Source organism: Anomalospiza imberbis, chromosome 3 (genome assembly GCF_031753505.1).
Source record: "Anomalospiza imberbis isolate Cuckoo-Finch-1a 21T00152 chromosome 3, ASM3175350v1, whole genome shotgun sequence".
Lineage (NCBI taxonomy): Eukaryota > Metazoa > Chordata > Aves > Passeriformes > Viduidae > Anomalospiza > Anomalospiza imberbis.
In genome coordinates, this window is record NC_089683.1 from 55627847 (window position 1) to 55643327 (window position 15481).

General features: G+C 36.8%; 1 protein-coding gene across 2 annotated transcripts in view; it reads left to right on the forward strand.

The window, feature by feature from the left end:
* The window catches only part of ENPP1 (ectonucleotide pyrophosphatase/phosphodiesterase 1), a 53240-nt gene extending 38039 nt beyond the window's left edge, over positions 1-15201 (forward strand). For both annotated transcript variants that reach the window (XM_068184488.1, XM_068184489.1), the window contains 12 exons: positions 79-110; positions 1703-1830; positions 2882-2951; positions 4915-5002; positions 5823-5998; positions 6490-6541; positions 8933-9087; positions 10342-10477; positions 11273-11353; positions 11788-11920; positions 12548-12704; positions 13532-15201. In XM_068184488.1, the coding sequence (XP_068040589.1) occupies positions 79-110; positions 1703-1830; positions 2882-2951; positions 4915-5002; positions 5823-5998; positions 6490-6541; positions 8933-9087; positions 10342-10477; positions 11273-11353; positions 11788-11920; positions 12548-12704; positions 13532-13699 (1376 nt within the window). In that variant the 3' untranslated portion in view covers positions 13700-15201. The remainder of the gene's footprint in view (positions 1-78; positions 111-1702; positions 1831-2881; positions 2952-4914; positions 5003-5822; positions 5999-6489; positions 6542-8932; positions 9088-10341; positions 10478-11272; positions 11354-11787; positions 11921-12547; positions 12705-13531) is intronic.
* Positions 15202-15481: the final 280 nt, after the last annotated feature.

Consider the following 15481-nt stretch of genomic DNA (forward strand, 5'->3'; position numbering starts at 1 on the left):
TATGTGATGGGTGTGTTTTCATTTTACATCTGATCTTTTTAAACTTAGGTGACTAATATTTACATATGATTCTTCCAGTTAATTATGAAGGCATTGTCAGAAACCTCACGGTAAGTATTGTCTTATCTGTTGCTCTAGCTTAATTTCTGCTGACATTTACAGGTATTTTATAGCATTAGCTGTTTGCTGGGCAACTTACATACTATGTGTACTTTGATTCAGTGACAGGATCAGGGGACATAATCTTACACTGCACCAGGGGAGGTTTAGGTTGGACATCTGTTACACTATGACAAGAAATAACTTACAGACGCATGTCATGTAAAAGAGGGAAGAAAAAGAGCTAAAAGAAAGATTTTATTTTCTGACTCTACTATATATAGAATATTAAAAGTGACAGTGGATTGGAGGATGAAATTGCCACCTCTCCGACTACACTGGTCAAACTAATAGTCTATCAATTCTCTCTACTCACAAAGAAGAATGTATAACAATCATTATTTACAAAAACAGTGTAAAAAAATTCAGTAAAAATATGTAAACATCAGAAGGTATAAGAAACTTTTAGAAGAACTTTAAAACTCTCAAAAGAACAGGGCAACACATCTGGATGAATTTTTTCCAGTTGACATAATGATGTTCAGTCATAGTTGTACTCAATGATCTCAGAGGTCTTTTTCAACCTAATTGATTTTGCATGTGACCTTTGGTTAACAACAACAACAACAACAACAACAACAAATGTAATTCCACACAGGGGAAGGTGAAATTTGAATAAGGTGACATACAGTTATCGAGTTGTGTATTAACTAAAGCTTTGTCTTCATTTCACTGTATTGTGTTTTTCTTCCAACTGGAGAACTTGTGTATCTGGACCATACTAGCTGCAGGCCACGTCAGTGTAAAGCTCAGCTCTATTGCCAGGACACACACAGGATTTTCTTGCTCACACCTTTTTGATAAACAGCTTTGAGAGAGGATATTGAATTTTCTTTTGGGGGGAGGATATCAGTTGCAGTGTAATTATTTTCCTTTTTTTCTCTGTCCCTGGCTTCTGTTCTCATCCCTGCACCGTTATCTGTTTGCCTCTCATTTGTGCATACACTGCTGTTGGTGAGAACAATGCTGTTTGTATAGATGACTTCAGTATTCAAAAATTCCAATATTACAGTAGAGATTTTGTTTTGCGGGGTTTTTTTCTTCCTTTTTAAAATCATTAATGGATCTTGGTTCGTAAAATAGTTTATTTGTTCCTGTGTGATCAGTCTAAAAATCCTGAAATGTCTGTTACCTTCTCTACTACAGAGCTGTAGACTTTTTGCACTGTACAATTTCTTATCACTTGTGAAAGTATCATGATGTTCATGTCTTAGTGTAATTCTTTATTAATTCTATGCAGAGTGATTTGATTCTATAGAACTGTAGGCTGTAACTGTAAAGAAAAAAAATAAAGCAAGTTTTGTCTATAATGCAATATTAAATATCTTTTAAAAACTATTGAATCTAAATCCAGTCAGTATTTGTGATTTAAGTATTCATTCATATGTCTCAGGTCTTATGACTCCAAACCCGGTGGAGTTACATTGTTCTTAGTGGAAGTTATTGCAGACCATTTGCAATTGATGTGCTTTGTAAGAATTGTGCATGACGTAAAATATGCATTTCACCAAAATTTACTTATGTTTTAATTTAAACATTACAGTGCATAAAACCAAACCAGCCCTTCAAAGCTTATATGAAACAGCTGCTCCCCAAGCGTTTCCATTATTCCTATAATGACCGGATCGAACCGCTGCACTTTTATTTAGACTCCCAATGGCAGCTTGCTCGGTAAGTTTCAGTTCTCAGTACCCAAATGTACAACAAATAATTTATTGTTTTCTCTTCCAAGTGCTTAGAGTTCAATGATTGCTGTTAGAGTGTGATATTCCTGTTTGTCGTAGCAAAGGGACACTGCAGAGGAACAATGCAGGTTTTTTCTGCAGGTTTTGCTGCCCTGGGGAGGGTTAATTCTAAATTGGCAGATAATGATATTCTGCCTGCTGGGTATGAAGTGGCAGGTTAGAAACTAACCTCATACACATATACATGAGCACGTCTTGCCATGCTGTAGGAATTTCCAAAGTGAGTCCATGAAAGCAGAGCAGGTTAATAATTTCTAGGTTAAATCAGTCTCGTCAGTCATTGAACTTACTGAGTCCATGGTAGTTAATTACTTTGTGTTTTGATTAAAGAATTTACAAGTCCCAGAACAGTGGTATCTGTTGCAATGGTATTAATTTTGAGCACCTCTGTGATACTTCAGGGCTTTCATCATAGATGAGTTTTTCAGTGCACTTCAGTAAGTCCTGTTGTGTAACAATGTAGATAGACGCATGCAAGTTGTGCAGATCAGGTTTGGGTTAATAGAACTATTTGTTTACATGGTGTGTATGGACCTAGGACAGGTTGGATGTCTGTTTTTATTAGACTGTAAGATTCCCATCTAAATGGTCTAAATTACATTAGTGGTGGTGTTTTTTTTTTTTTTAATATTGATAATATACTTACATGAAGTACTGTAAAGTTGTTACTCAAGTGACAGTGAACTGAAAAATCTGTTATCCTGAAATGAATTTTTTTTTTCATATGTCATGTGCTTTGAGTTTAAATGACTCTGATAGACACATGAAAATTCCAAAGGGATAACATATGCAGAGAAAATTGCCATTCTGATTTTAAAGGCTTTCTCCTCCCAAGCACTAAACACTTCTCATTCCCTATGGACAATCCTCTAAGTATCTTTAAATAGAGAAGTAAATACATCACCACTGAATGTACTTTGAGGGATGTGACACGCTGATGTGATTTGTGAGTTATATAAACTGTGTATTTTTAATAGAAAACCACTTGAGATTAAAAGCTGCAAAGGTGGATTCCATGGCTCAGATAATCGCTTCCCCAATATGCAGGTGAGATTTAAGCTTGTGTTTGCTTTTATTTTTACTTCCTTCTATTTCCAAATGCTCTGTTGGCTGGCTGTTGAGGTTTTTTGTTTGTTTGTTTGTTTGATTGATTTAGCATCTGTGATATTATTCCATCTGCAGTTAAATAAATAAAACATTTATAGGACTGATATTGTGATGTGCTGGATAACCCACAAAAATAAGGAGAGTCTTGAACTTCTCTTTAATGAGAAATGGGAAGAGATCATAGGGAAACATGAAATCAGATCCTCAGTTTTGTCTAAGTTGGGGAAGTCACTTAATGTATCCTCTACCTTAGTTTCTGCTCTCGATAAAATGAAAGCCAATATTCTTGATTTCAAAAAGCTATTTTCAGGATTAAAATCCACAAACCATTGTGAGGTACTTAGAACTATTGCAGTGAATATGTGTAAACACTGTCACAAAGAAAAATCTGTTTATTACATGGACTTTGTAGGTCTTCTCATAAAACTTGTTTTCAATAATTTCCTCTCTTAAAAGCCTTTTCTTTTTTCATGTGTTGTAGAATTATATAATGTTGGCATCAAACTGATTTTTTAAAAAGTCTTAATCTTGTATCAATTTACCCTTCCAGGCTTATATTTCTTTCTTGATTTGACAATGGAAAACCTGGTGATAGTGTTTCTAGTAATGGGTTGCAATCAGCAAGCCATGTGATACCAAATGTATTCCATCTCTCTCTGCTGCAGTTTGACTGTGTAAATTTTTTTCAGTAGATTCACTCTATTCAAACTTTTTTGCCACACTTGGGATTGTCAGTTCATAGCACCCCTAACAAGTCTTAAACTAGATACAATTTTTCCTTTCTGTGGCTATCATTAAAGCAGCATAACAGTATTTCATACTCTGTAACCAAAAATAACAGAAAGGAGGTATCGTGTCCCTGACTCATCTGGTTCAAATTAGGCTGGTTGAGTACATTATTAGCCTGCAGATTCTAGTATCAACAGTTGTAAAATATTGCCCTGTGTTATGCTTTAATCTCAAAAAAAGGAGTTAAGAGTCGAGTTTTAGCCTCTGTTTTTGCCACACAGCTAAGAATTCTGAGACAATTGCATTGTTTGCAAAGAGGTTGGAGATCTTATCCAGGGACGTGCTATACATTGTAAAACATCCATCACTCATTCAGTATCTTGTTTCCACAGATGTGTGCAATCTGTTTATTCTCATTAAAAATAAGCTGAACAACTGACAACAAGTTTTAAAACAATGTTTTTGGCAGCAGTTGAGCTTAAGCATTTGTTGCCCTTGCCTCTTTGTTCATGCAGCAAACCCTGCATTACGCTGATGTAACATTTGTGTGGCTGCAGTGTCAAGTAGGTTGAAAAATTGAACCAGAAGGAAAAGAGCTAGCAGGAAAAAAAAAAAAGGAAAGGTTTTTGAGCTGGCAGCATTCCTGGATCAAGTCCAGTACAGCTCGGGAAGTGGTGCAAGAAGGAAGAACAGCTGCAAACCAGACGTGGAAGCCTACGATCCTACCATTGCTTAAACCACTTAAAGCACATCTGCCAACAGATGTTTTTATAGCCCCAAGTTAAAAGCTTCCAAATTGTTTACAGGATGTGATATGTGACAGTTATTTTGGATCAACATTTCCATTACATATTTTAAAGCTTTTTTAAAAAATCCTTTTAATTTCTTCAAAAGCAGAGAAGAGCAAGAGATGTCATAAATGGCTAAAAGCATCAATGAGGCAGAATTTGGTTTCCTAGTACTCTTCTACTACTTTTAAAAATTATTCTTATACGTCTACTTTTTTTAAAAAAGAAAAACACATGCTTTTGACTTGATACATACTGTGTTGGTAAAAAGATTAAGATTCCAAGATTAAGTTATTGGAAGAAAATGCCCTCTGAGTAGAAAGATAATACTCATTTCAATTTTTCTTGAACAGAATTCCACTATATTTTTTCTCTGTAAATCCTAGGCTATCTTTATTGGTTTTGGACCAGGATTCAAGTTTGGTACTCAAGTTGATCCATTTGAAAACATTGAAGTATATAATTTAATGTGTGGTAAGTACAATGGATGGGGGTCAGTTTTGTTCAGTAAAATATAATGTCTTTTGGGCATTGTAAATCTTCTAATAACAGATTGTTAAATGTCCTCACAAACTCATCCTTTAGAGTTGCTGCTGGTTTTCACAAATCAGCTGTTTGTTTTTCTGAGAAAGGGCCATCTCTAAATGACTAACAGCAGTTTAGGATCTACTGGTCTGGCTACCTTGTATATCTCTTTTTCACTGGTCATGCTGGAAAAGCTCTGGCTTTTCCAGAGCTGGTGCTTTGACTCACCACTACTAAAAATGGCTACTTCACAATCTCTCTGCCATCATGAAGGGAAGCCTCTTTTCCTTTCTTTCAAACACAATGTTACTGTGATCCCTTATTACTGTGACTGTTCTTCATTCTGTATTTCCTGGTTTCTCCAAAAGTCTGTCTACCGCTTTCTGTTCATTTATTCCCCTTGAGGTCCTCACCTGTTTTCCATTGTTTCCTGCCTACTTCCCCCTCTGATTAGAACCTATACTGCTTCTGTAAGAAGAAAAGTATACTAAAGATTTTGATCTAGAAAATACTTAAGAGTTCCGCAAATGCTTGAGATTGGTGGCTGTATTCAAGTGACTTGCTCAACCTTACAAGAAGATTAGTATCATACTGAACACCAGCTAAGAACCTGTGTGGTCCCTTTTAAAGAGGTTACATTGCTTTTCTTTTTGAGTGTTATGAGCAGCAAGCAGTGAAGCTTTGACTCATCCATACTTGTAAGCACAATATAAACAGCTGTGTATTACAATCTTTCTCCTCCTGATAACATCACTTGAATTATTCGTAGATTTGCTTGGTGTGAAGCCAGCCCCAAACAATGGAACTCATGGACGCCTAAACCATCTATTAAAGCACCCTGTTTACACCCCGCACCATCCTAAAGAAACAAGTCATCCTTCTGAATGCTCTGTGGTGGGAGAAAGAGCCTTTTCAGTGAGCCTTGGCTGCTCCTGCAGGACAGGGGTAAGCACTGAAATGGTTAATGGAGGCAGAAGTCTGAGCTGTATTTAAAGAGTGAAACTTTGCATTCTCCAGATAGTTTTACAGTCCTTTACTATTGGTTTCAAAATCAACTCTTGCTTGGGGTTAGTGAGTGCTATCCTGTATTTGTTTATTAAATTTTTGCAGATTGCTTATGTTAAGTCACATTAATCTCTGAAGAGCCTGGAAAAACCCCACAGAAGCTTGATGGGGAAAGCATTCAGTTCTTGGCTTGCCTCAATTATGCTGAAATTTCTGTTCTGTGAATATTTAGTTTGGGCTGTGATTTTCAAGCCTGTAGATTTGCTTGTGGCAAAACCAATTTGTTACTGGAAATTCCCTGTAGTTCCTCTCCAGTACATGTCAGTGAGTTCTGTGTATGTATAACTTGCAAGACAGAAGTTACATTTAAGTGTGGTACCAACTCATAAGGTGCTTTGTAGAATCTCACTGCTTTTCCTTTATAATTATAGGGCTTGCCAATAAGGGATTTTCATCAGCGTTTAAATCTTACTGAAACAGAAGGTAAGAATTTCAGATAATTATATAAAATTAAAAAGCTAACAACAACAACAACAAATTGTTAGTCATCAAATATTTTATGTTTTTAAACTTCTGAGCAACTCTCAAGTAAATGATATGGAAAATTCTTTGAAATACTTGCTGGAACTATAGTCCTGCCTGGAGAATTTGTGGATGCCTCACCCCTGGAAGTGTTAAAGGCCGGGTTGGATGGGGCTTTGAACAACCTGGTCTAGTGGAAGATGTCTCTGCTCTTGACAGGGTGGTTGAAACTAGATGGTCTTTTTGGTCTCTTACAGCCCATACCATTCTATGATTCTCATGTTTTTGAAAACAGTCCTCCTGAACCATTTGTTCTCAGGTAAATGTGTATCCTTATACGTGTGTCTTTATGGCATATGTGTTATCTGTTACTTTTGACTTCTCTAGTACTGAAGTAATGAGCATTCCAGAATGGGAAGCAAGAGTGTTGTATGGGGATGTACCTGATAACAAATCAATGCAAATAATGATACCCATAACGGCAGCATCCTTTTAATGAGGCATGAGGAGTATTTTACATGTTTGTTATGTGGTCTTGAGTTGTTACTTCTTTTACTTATTCTTTATTTCCATTCATTGGACATACATGTGCTATGTTTAAGCTGCAGTTTGCAAGGCTGTAGATGTGCTTATGAATAATAACACAAAATAAACGATTTTAAGCATGAAACAGGTAAAAATAATAAAGTAAATAATGAAAACTGTAAGTCAAAATGGAACCTAGTCCCAGATGTTAATGCCTTAATGGATGCTATCAAGAAGATTAGGCTGTCAGAAATAGTCTGATAGAGACTTTGCTCTCTGTGTGTGTTCATGAAACCTTAGGGGTTTTATGCAAATAAGCTACATTTGGCAACACCCCACTATAGCTTACTATTGTTAAGAACTGGACATAAATGCCAGTTACTGGCAGGGTCCAGTATTTGCTGCTTATCCAGAGCTAATTCAAGGCTTCTGTTGATTTGTGTAGTTTGTCCTGAAACAAAGAGTGGATAGAGCTTTCTTGAATCTTTTCCACTAATGACAGGTCATCATTTTAAAACATGTCCCAGAACCCTTTTAAAGTCTTTCATTATTGTAATGCTCATGAAAGCAGCAAAATCAAATCCAGTTAGAATGATACGATGTGTTTTCTTCAAAGTGGACCAGGGGTTTTGCTGAAATTGACTCTGAGTATCCCTGAGGGCTTTGCTTAACCTGGCTTTGAAGAAACTTGACAAGGCCTGACACAATAACATATTTCAGCTCACTTTTGTAGAAATAGGAACTTAAGGCTCTAAACGTACAGTTTTGAAGCAGTAGGATTTTGTCTTGAATTATCAGTGAGACCTGGTATAGCCCTGTTTTAACAGTAATAATTTCATTATGAATTTTATTGATTAAGAACTAATTACATATTAAAGCATTTCACAGATGAAAGAATTCTAGTAACCAGCCTAGAAGTGCCTTAGGACTGTATAGAGTTCATTAGTTTCTTCAGTTTGCATGTTCTCTCATTGATTGTCATAACTTGACAGTGTGTAAGGACAAAAAATTATAACTGCATCTTTACTTTTATGAAAAAAAAATAATTATTTTTCCCTCATAGGTGAAGAAGTAACTGTCATAATCTTCACTATTCTTTTGTTTCTTTTATTCCACTATGCTGTGGAATTACTGTGGAAAAAAACCTGCAAATTCATTGCTCAATTTCTTTCCTCATTTAATACATTTGCCTTAAAACTGTATCATTATTTGTGGATGGTAGGGACGTATTTAATGGAAGATATACTTTGACACCTTCTTTATAATTTTAGTCATGTAAAGTCTGAAAATACTTGAATTTTCAAAGGCAAAGCAGTGAGTCCTTGCACAGCTGAAAATCCAATCCAGTACTTCACTGTATTTTTTATTTAGATCTCTGTATTTCCTAGCCTTTTAAATGCATTTTTACATACAACTATGTGGTTTTTACTGAAATAGTAATTTTAAATCACCAGAATTGGTTTCTCTCCCATCTAAATGTTACATAAAAGCAGATCCCACATTTTTAAATTGAAACACAAAGTCAACAAAGACTTTAAATTTATCTCCTGTTTCTAGAGGCAAAAGGTTTTGGTTCAAATATAAGCTACATTTGTACATGTTTTGTAGTATAAGTTTAAATAATTTCTTTTTACTGGCTTCATCACTTAATTTATTATCTAGTATAGAAACTATGCCTTTGATATAATAATGAAATTTTTTTGTCCCATTTCTGTGACTTCTATTTGCTTGGCAATTGAAAATTAAGGCAGCCTTAGGTGTCTAAAAGAGGAGAGTACTTAACAACCAGTATTAATTGAAAAGCAATAAGCACTATTTCTGTTGCAGTTGAGAAGACAGAGGAACTTAATTTACCCTATGGACGGCCCAGGGTTCTGCAGAAAAAGCATAATTACTGCCTCCTTTACCATTACCGCTACGTGAGCGGGTACAGCAGGGACTACAGGATGTCTCTGTGGAGCTCGTACACTGTTGGCAGAGATGTAAGTATAAGAAGAAAGATTAGAAGCCCTGGAAAAGTAAAAATCTAGAGTGTCAGTTATTCCTGAAGGCTTCTTATGTCTGCTCATGATAAGAGTCACCATGGTGGTGGAGTCACCATCCGCAGAGGTGTTCAGGAAAGGACTGGATTTGGCACTTAGTGCCATGGTCTAGTTGACAAGGAGATGATCAGTCAAAGACTGGACTCAGTTATCTGAGATGAGCTGAAATGAGTCGTGATATTATCTCCCAGGGAACTAAGTTGAACCACCTAAGATATAAAGTGGAAATTTATGTGAGGTTTGCTATGCTAATAAGGATTAGCTTTGACTTTTCCATTCCTCAGAGTGAAACAGTTTGCCTCCAGACTGAGCAGATCCATCAGGAAGTGAGGAGTCCTTCGCCATTGGTATAGAACCCCTAGGAGACTACACTGATAGCATAGGTCTGCTACAGCAGTCTGTCAGTGCTGTCCTTAAAAACTGGCCTCAGTGTGGGTTTCATAGTCTTAAAGCAGTTTGTAATGTGGCAGGATCCTTTTGAAAAAGTAATCTCAGGACCATCTTGAGCTGTACATGCCCTGATATGATCCTTCTCTCAGAATATAATCCTAATTGGCGAAAAAAAGAGATCAGTGAAAATAAAGCTGGTCTTTGTGGTCCTGAACCCTATGCTTAAGATACACCTGTTCAGAGTAGAGCACTGATCTGATGAATGAAAGTTTTTTCAAGCTGGCCTTCAGAGAAAATTTAGAAGCCAGATCATGCTTAAAAGAAATTAGGATAGTAGAGAATACTTTTAAATTTGATTATCTGGGATTCATTGGTTTTAAATAATGACTGTTATAATTAAATTTAACTAAACTTTGGCAAGATTTACTTGATCATAAATGTTTTGAGGGTAGTGGCATGAAGCAACCAGTTACTCTAACAAGTGGCCCACACATCTATCTGTCAATTATGTGATTCTGTCTATCTGTCAGTAAATCAGGTTGTCTTTAACCTCTAGATTCTCTTTTAGAAGATGTTATACTTGACTAAAATGCTGCAGTTCTGTTCACTTTATTTCCAAGGTATATGAAGTGGATGGGAGGGCTTGTTTTCCACTGACATAAGAGGAACAATTCTTGCATCTTAGTTAAGCCTTCACACTTTTAAAGGCAGCTGCAGCTAAATATTTAGAGTTCTACAGTCCCTCATACCAAGAGAATTATCGTAAGTCAGCTTTCACAATGATACTTTCTTCTTGTTCAATAGGACAAATGGGTTTCTTCTACAGGAGCTGCCTCCAACTGTTTACACAAAGATGTTCGTATTTCACAGAATCATAACCAGACCTGTTTGTTTTACAATAATCATCCTCACCTAACTTATGGATTTCTTGCTCCTCCAAGTAAGTACTTTGTCTTCATTGTATAGCATGTCTGATTTACATGATTTATAATGCAGCAGGTGTAGTCTTTTGTAGGTGTTCTTGATACCTAATTAGAACACAAAGCAGTAATTGCTGAATTGTTGCAGTTCACTTCAGCATATGGGAAAGGAAAACATTTAGGTGCTTCAGCAGTTGGTGAGTTGTCCAAGGTCACTTAGTACTTCCCAGAAGTTTTGACACTTATCATGCTTCTAAAGTGGCATCTCACAGAAGAAACTGGGAGGGACATGTAGACATTGAGTAATGTCCAGCAAGCTGGTAAAATGCAAATTCACTCTGTATACATGGATAAATTGTTTGTGAACTGTTGTTGACCTGATATAGAAGTATTTTTATTGACTCTACTGCTTTGAATATCAAGTAGCAGGTTATTTAAACATCCTCATCAAACATAGTTTGCAAAATTTCAACAGAATCCTGTATTTAAGCCTAGATGCTGCAGTCAGGGAAAGTTGGCCTGACACTCATGAATTTTATTTCTCTCCCCACAATTCAGAAGCCTGTCCTGATATTTTTAAATCTCATGAAACTTGCCAACTGTATATCTGACAAGTGTAATTGCTGCTACTAAGATTATTTATTTTAGGTGGAATCCGGCAGGTACTGAAAGTCAGCACTTACACCCACATTGGTTTTGGAAAATGAAGTTAGGTCAGCTCCATCTCAATGTTATTACACTGATCACTAAAAGCATGAAAATGCAAGTTTAAAGTAACAAATCCATGTGATTAATTGTCCTTTTTTTTGTTTCAGATTTTATGATAGATGCAAAGAAACCTCACTATGATGCCTTGCTTACCAGCAACATTGTACCAATGTATCCTGCATTTAAAGGTATTTTATTTTATGTCCATAGTTGAATAGAAGACTGCTGGTGTGCTGGCTTCCAAACCATGCAAATGACCCCTGGTTCCTGGGAGAGAGGGAACATGAGATGGTTATCTGAGAGAAAATGAGAATATTCCTGGTTAAAAAGAAGGATAACTGTGGTGCTTCTCCTCGAAAAAAAAAAGATATATCCTGTTTTGTATAAGAATGCTGTTCAATTCTTAATTGTAATTTAAAATATTATATAGGTTAGATATGTCAGGACATGGTGCAGTGAATGCTACTGCCCAGTTGAATGCAACCTTTATCAACAGCAAACACCTGTAGAATTTATTTTCCTATCTTATCATGTCTGTCTATACTCCACTGAATACTCTGCAGAGTTGTATTAGCAGCTTCTACTGTGAAGATTGTTTCCTGATTCCACTACTGTGTTTCAGTGTTATGGAACTACTTCCATCAACACCTGCTGCCTGAATATGCTGCAGCCAGGAATGGTGTCAATGTAGTCAGTGGTCCTGTGTTTGATTATGACTCTGATGGGCTCTATGATACCCCAGAAAAGTTGAAAAGGTGAGAACCTTTCACATTCTAATACTTTGTTTCTTTCCTCCAATACTGATCTGTTAGTAATTATTATCCTTCTTCAGAAAGACATGCAAAAGGTCCTAAGCAGAAAAGTAAATTCAGAAAGCAGCAAGGAGCCTGAAGAGAAAAATGCACCTTCAAAAAGTGTCATCGTAAAACTGAAGGTGGAGTTTAAGAGAAGCTGTTGCATGTGGAATGATGTCTACCAGCCTGAAAACTTAGGACATTGCCATTGCCTCTAGGAGAGGACAAGGCAAGGGCTTATCCCTGGGCTGGCAGTGTTCTACTACAAGTTGTGGGCTACACCAGTTAGCAAAATTGGCTCAAGCTAGTAGGCAGAGAGGTTCCTGGACTCAGGCTGAACTCTTCATTGCCTCTGGAGTTTTACATATTTTTATGGCAAATCAATTTGTTATACCTCATCAAACTTATTATTTAACCTACAAGCCAAACTTGATTTTCAAAAATAGTAATCTGTAATTTTCCTTCCAGACCTAGGCTTTCTTTGGACAAAATAGGTGAATTGATAAAATTGAATATAGCTGAATGTTTCATTTGATCTTTGTGCAAATATGATTTGGTGGATTTACAGAAAGATCTTTTGTATTTCAGATACCCTGGTAATTCAGAAGTTCCAGTTCCAACTCACTTCTTCATTGTGCTGACTAGCTGTAAAAATACTTCTGAAACTCCTCTAGAGTGTGAGGGGTCTCTAGATGCCTTGTCTTTCATTGTACCTCACAGAGAAGACAACAGTGAAAGCTGTGCAGTAAGTAGTCTGTTTGGCCCCCATAAACATCTGAAGTCAGGCTGGAGCTTGTTTTGTTGGATATCAGTGATTAACTGGTTAAAGCCTGTGAAAATGGTACAGTTTACATGCTCATCTTGAGAGAGAAGACAATATTTTTGCAAACAGAATTATGTCAAAGTCTGTGAATATGATCAAATGGGAAAATAGATCTGTTCAGACAGCAAAGCTTAGAGCTAGCAGAGTGGGGTCAGAGTATGAAGGGAGCATCAATGTGATTCATACAGAGACTTCTGTAATGCAACTATTCAGTCAACAGCTGAGAAGGAAGAAGAGCTTCTAAGAGGAGTCACCCACAACAAAAGGTCAGTTCTAAGGCCAAATGCGTTCCCAGAAGAAGACACAGATGTTCCTGAAGAGCACGGTTTGCTTCTAGTTCAGGTACCTTAGCATTGTGGTGAGAACACACATAACTATGCTCCATATACACCAGAAAAAAAGTGTGGACAGTGCGTAGATCAATCCTGCAGCAAGGAATTAGTCAGACACAGCTCTCAGAAATATTTTTATCATACTGATGATAGATAAATGCTGGACCTAACTTGCCATTCCCCATTATCACCAACTGGTGCAGCTACAGGTTGTGTGTACTTGAGGAGGTAACAGCAAGAACTAAATTCAGACAAGATTCTAACTATGTATAATCCTTGCACACTCTGTTTGTTAGATGCTTGACAACAGGTATTGATTTCTGCCTTTATAAAACATCAAAATGTCTTTTTTTAATAGATTAAATGCAAAAAAAAAGTTTTACAGCCCCTTTTTTTTTTCTTTCTCTGTCTCAATAGGATGGCAAGACTGAGTCCATGTGGGTTGAAGAGAGAATGAAGTTTCATACGGCTCGGATCAGAGATATAGAATTACTTACTGGACTCAGCTTCTATCAAGACAGAAAACAGCCAATATCTGACATTTTACAGTTAAAAACATATTTACCAACTTTTGAGACAGTCTGATTTTTCCTATGGAATGTTGTTATTCATGTCACAACTGAATTGTAAATAGACTTTTTTTAATTAACAAAACCTTTTTTCTAAAAAATAAGCTGGAACTTTTATTGAGAACTCTTGACCAAATTGCCAGTAGAGAGGAGAGTGGGTGCCATATTTGTATCTCAGGGACTCCTGATGGACTATGCTTGTGACACAGGATGGCAGCACCTGTCATTCCCACTTGGATGTGGTGGAACCATGTCCATTATTATGCTAACATCATTTGGTCATCATAGTCATAGACATGAACACAAATGTTATTTTTGATATGCACTGGAGAGGGAGAATTTTATAAAACATGGTTTATGATCAGTATTCTACTTTAAAAATGCAGACAATTAGCAAATACAGTTCTGGGAAAGAACTACATTCTTGGTGACCCTTGAAATCTAAACAACACTACTCTTCTCACTCCAGTTTTCCTTGAAGTGTGAATTGCACCCTGAGCTTTGGGTGTCATAAAACAATGCAGTGTTATGGTGCAAGAAGCTATACTGGGGTCATTAGGACTGGTAACTAAACCTTCCCCCATAAGGAAGAGATGCCTGGCTACAGGAGTTCCGTGGGCTGGGAAGCCTTGGCATGTTGCTGCCCTCTGATGGCTCCAACACCAAGAAAGAATTAGATGCACAGTTGGTATGTTGTACATGCATCCTTGTAACGGGTGGGTTTAGGATGCATCAAGTCACCTGTGAATGAGAAAAAATTATGTCAGGAATATGTCTGAGCTCCCAGAAGTAATTATCTTACTTCAAGCTAAACTTAGATTTGATGAAAAATTTTGCTTTATTGAAGTAAAGATGTGTTTCTCTGTTTGGTAGGTGTTCTTGTCAGCTGTGGTTTTGAAATCCCATTTTTGAATGCAGATGCTGTCAGAGATGCAAATTCTGAAGAAGCATTAATGACCTTTCTTGGAAGCTTTCAGGCTACACAAACAGCTGCTACAGGCACTCAGGAGTGTAGGAACTCCCTCCTTTTCCACTACACATATTATCACCTCTGTAATTCTCCCACTCTCTAAAGCTGATGACCCAAAATTGGCTCTGTTATGTATAAAATTTGGCATAGCCAATTTCACATTTATGGTCTTCTCATTTAAAAAGGAGAAAATACATCACGCACAAGTATGTCAGAAGAATGAACTCTGTAACTGAGCAGAGAGGCATTTGACCTTATAGCTTGGCCAGGACATATTGAAGGCTGGATTCAGAGCCTGCTGAAGTCAGAGGAAGCTTTTCAATTAACTTCAGTTTGAGTGGGCTGAAGTTCTGGGACCATTTTTTCTTTTAACCAAGCGTATTTTCTTGATATTAGGTTACAAGCATGAATTTTTTTTTCTCAAGTAGTTTCACTGTGTGAAATCTAAATGTGTTGTAGCAACCTCACATTACGATAGGACTGTGACAGCATTATTCAGTGTAACTGCTTTGTAATGTTGCCTGTGACCAATAAACCCATCAGAAGTATTATGCTGTTTGTGACCCTTTCTGTACCAAATGCTACCAACTGGTGCAGTTATAGAGCACAATTTCACTTTTTCGGGGAGAGGATGGGAGTTGCTTCATTTTTTGCTCCATGAATTGAAGATAATTTCTCCAGCTGTAATATTAATTACATTTATTATTAGGAGAGGAAGGTAGGGAGAAAGATAGTCAAGGTATTAAGGTGTTTTTTTTGTTCTTGTTACTGTTTTTTTTTTTTTTTTTTTTTTTTTTACAACTGGTACTGTCTCCTGAATACAAATAG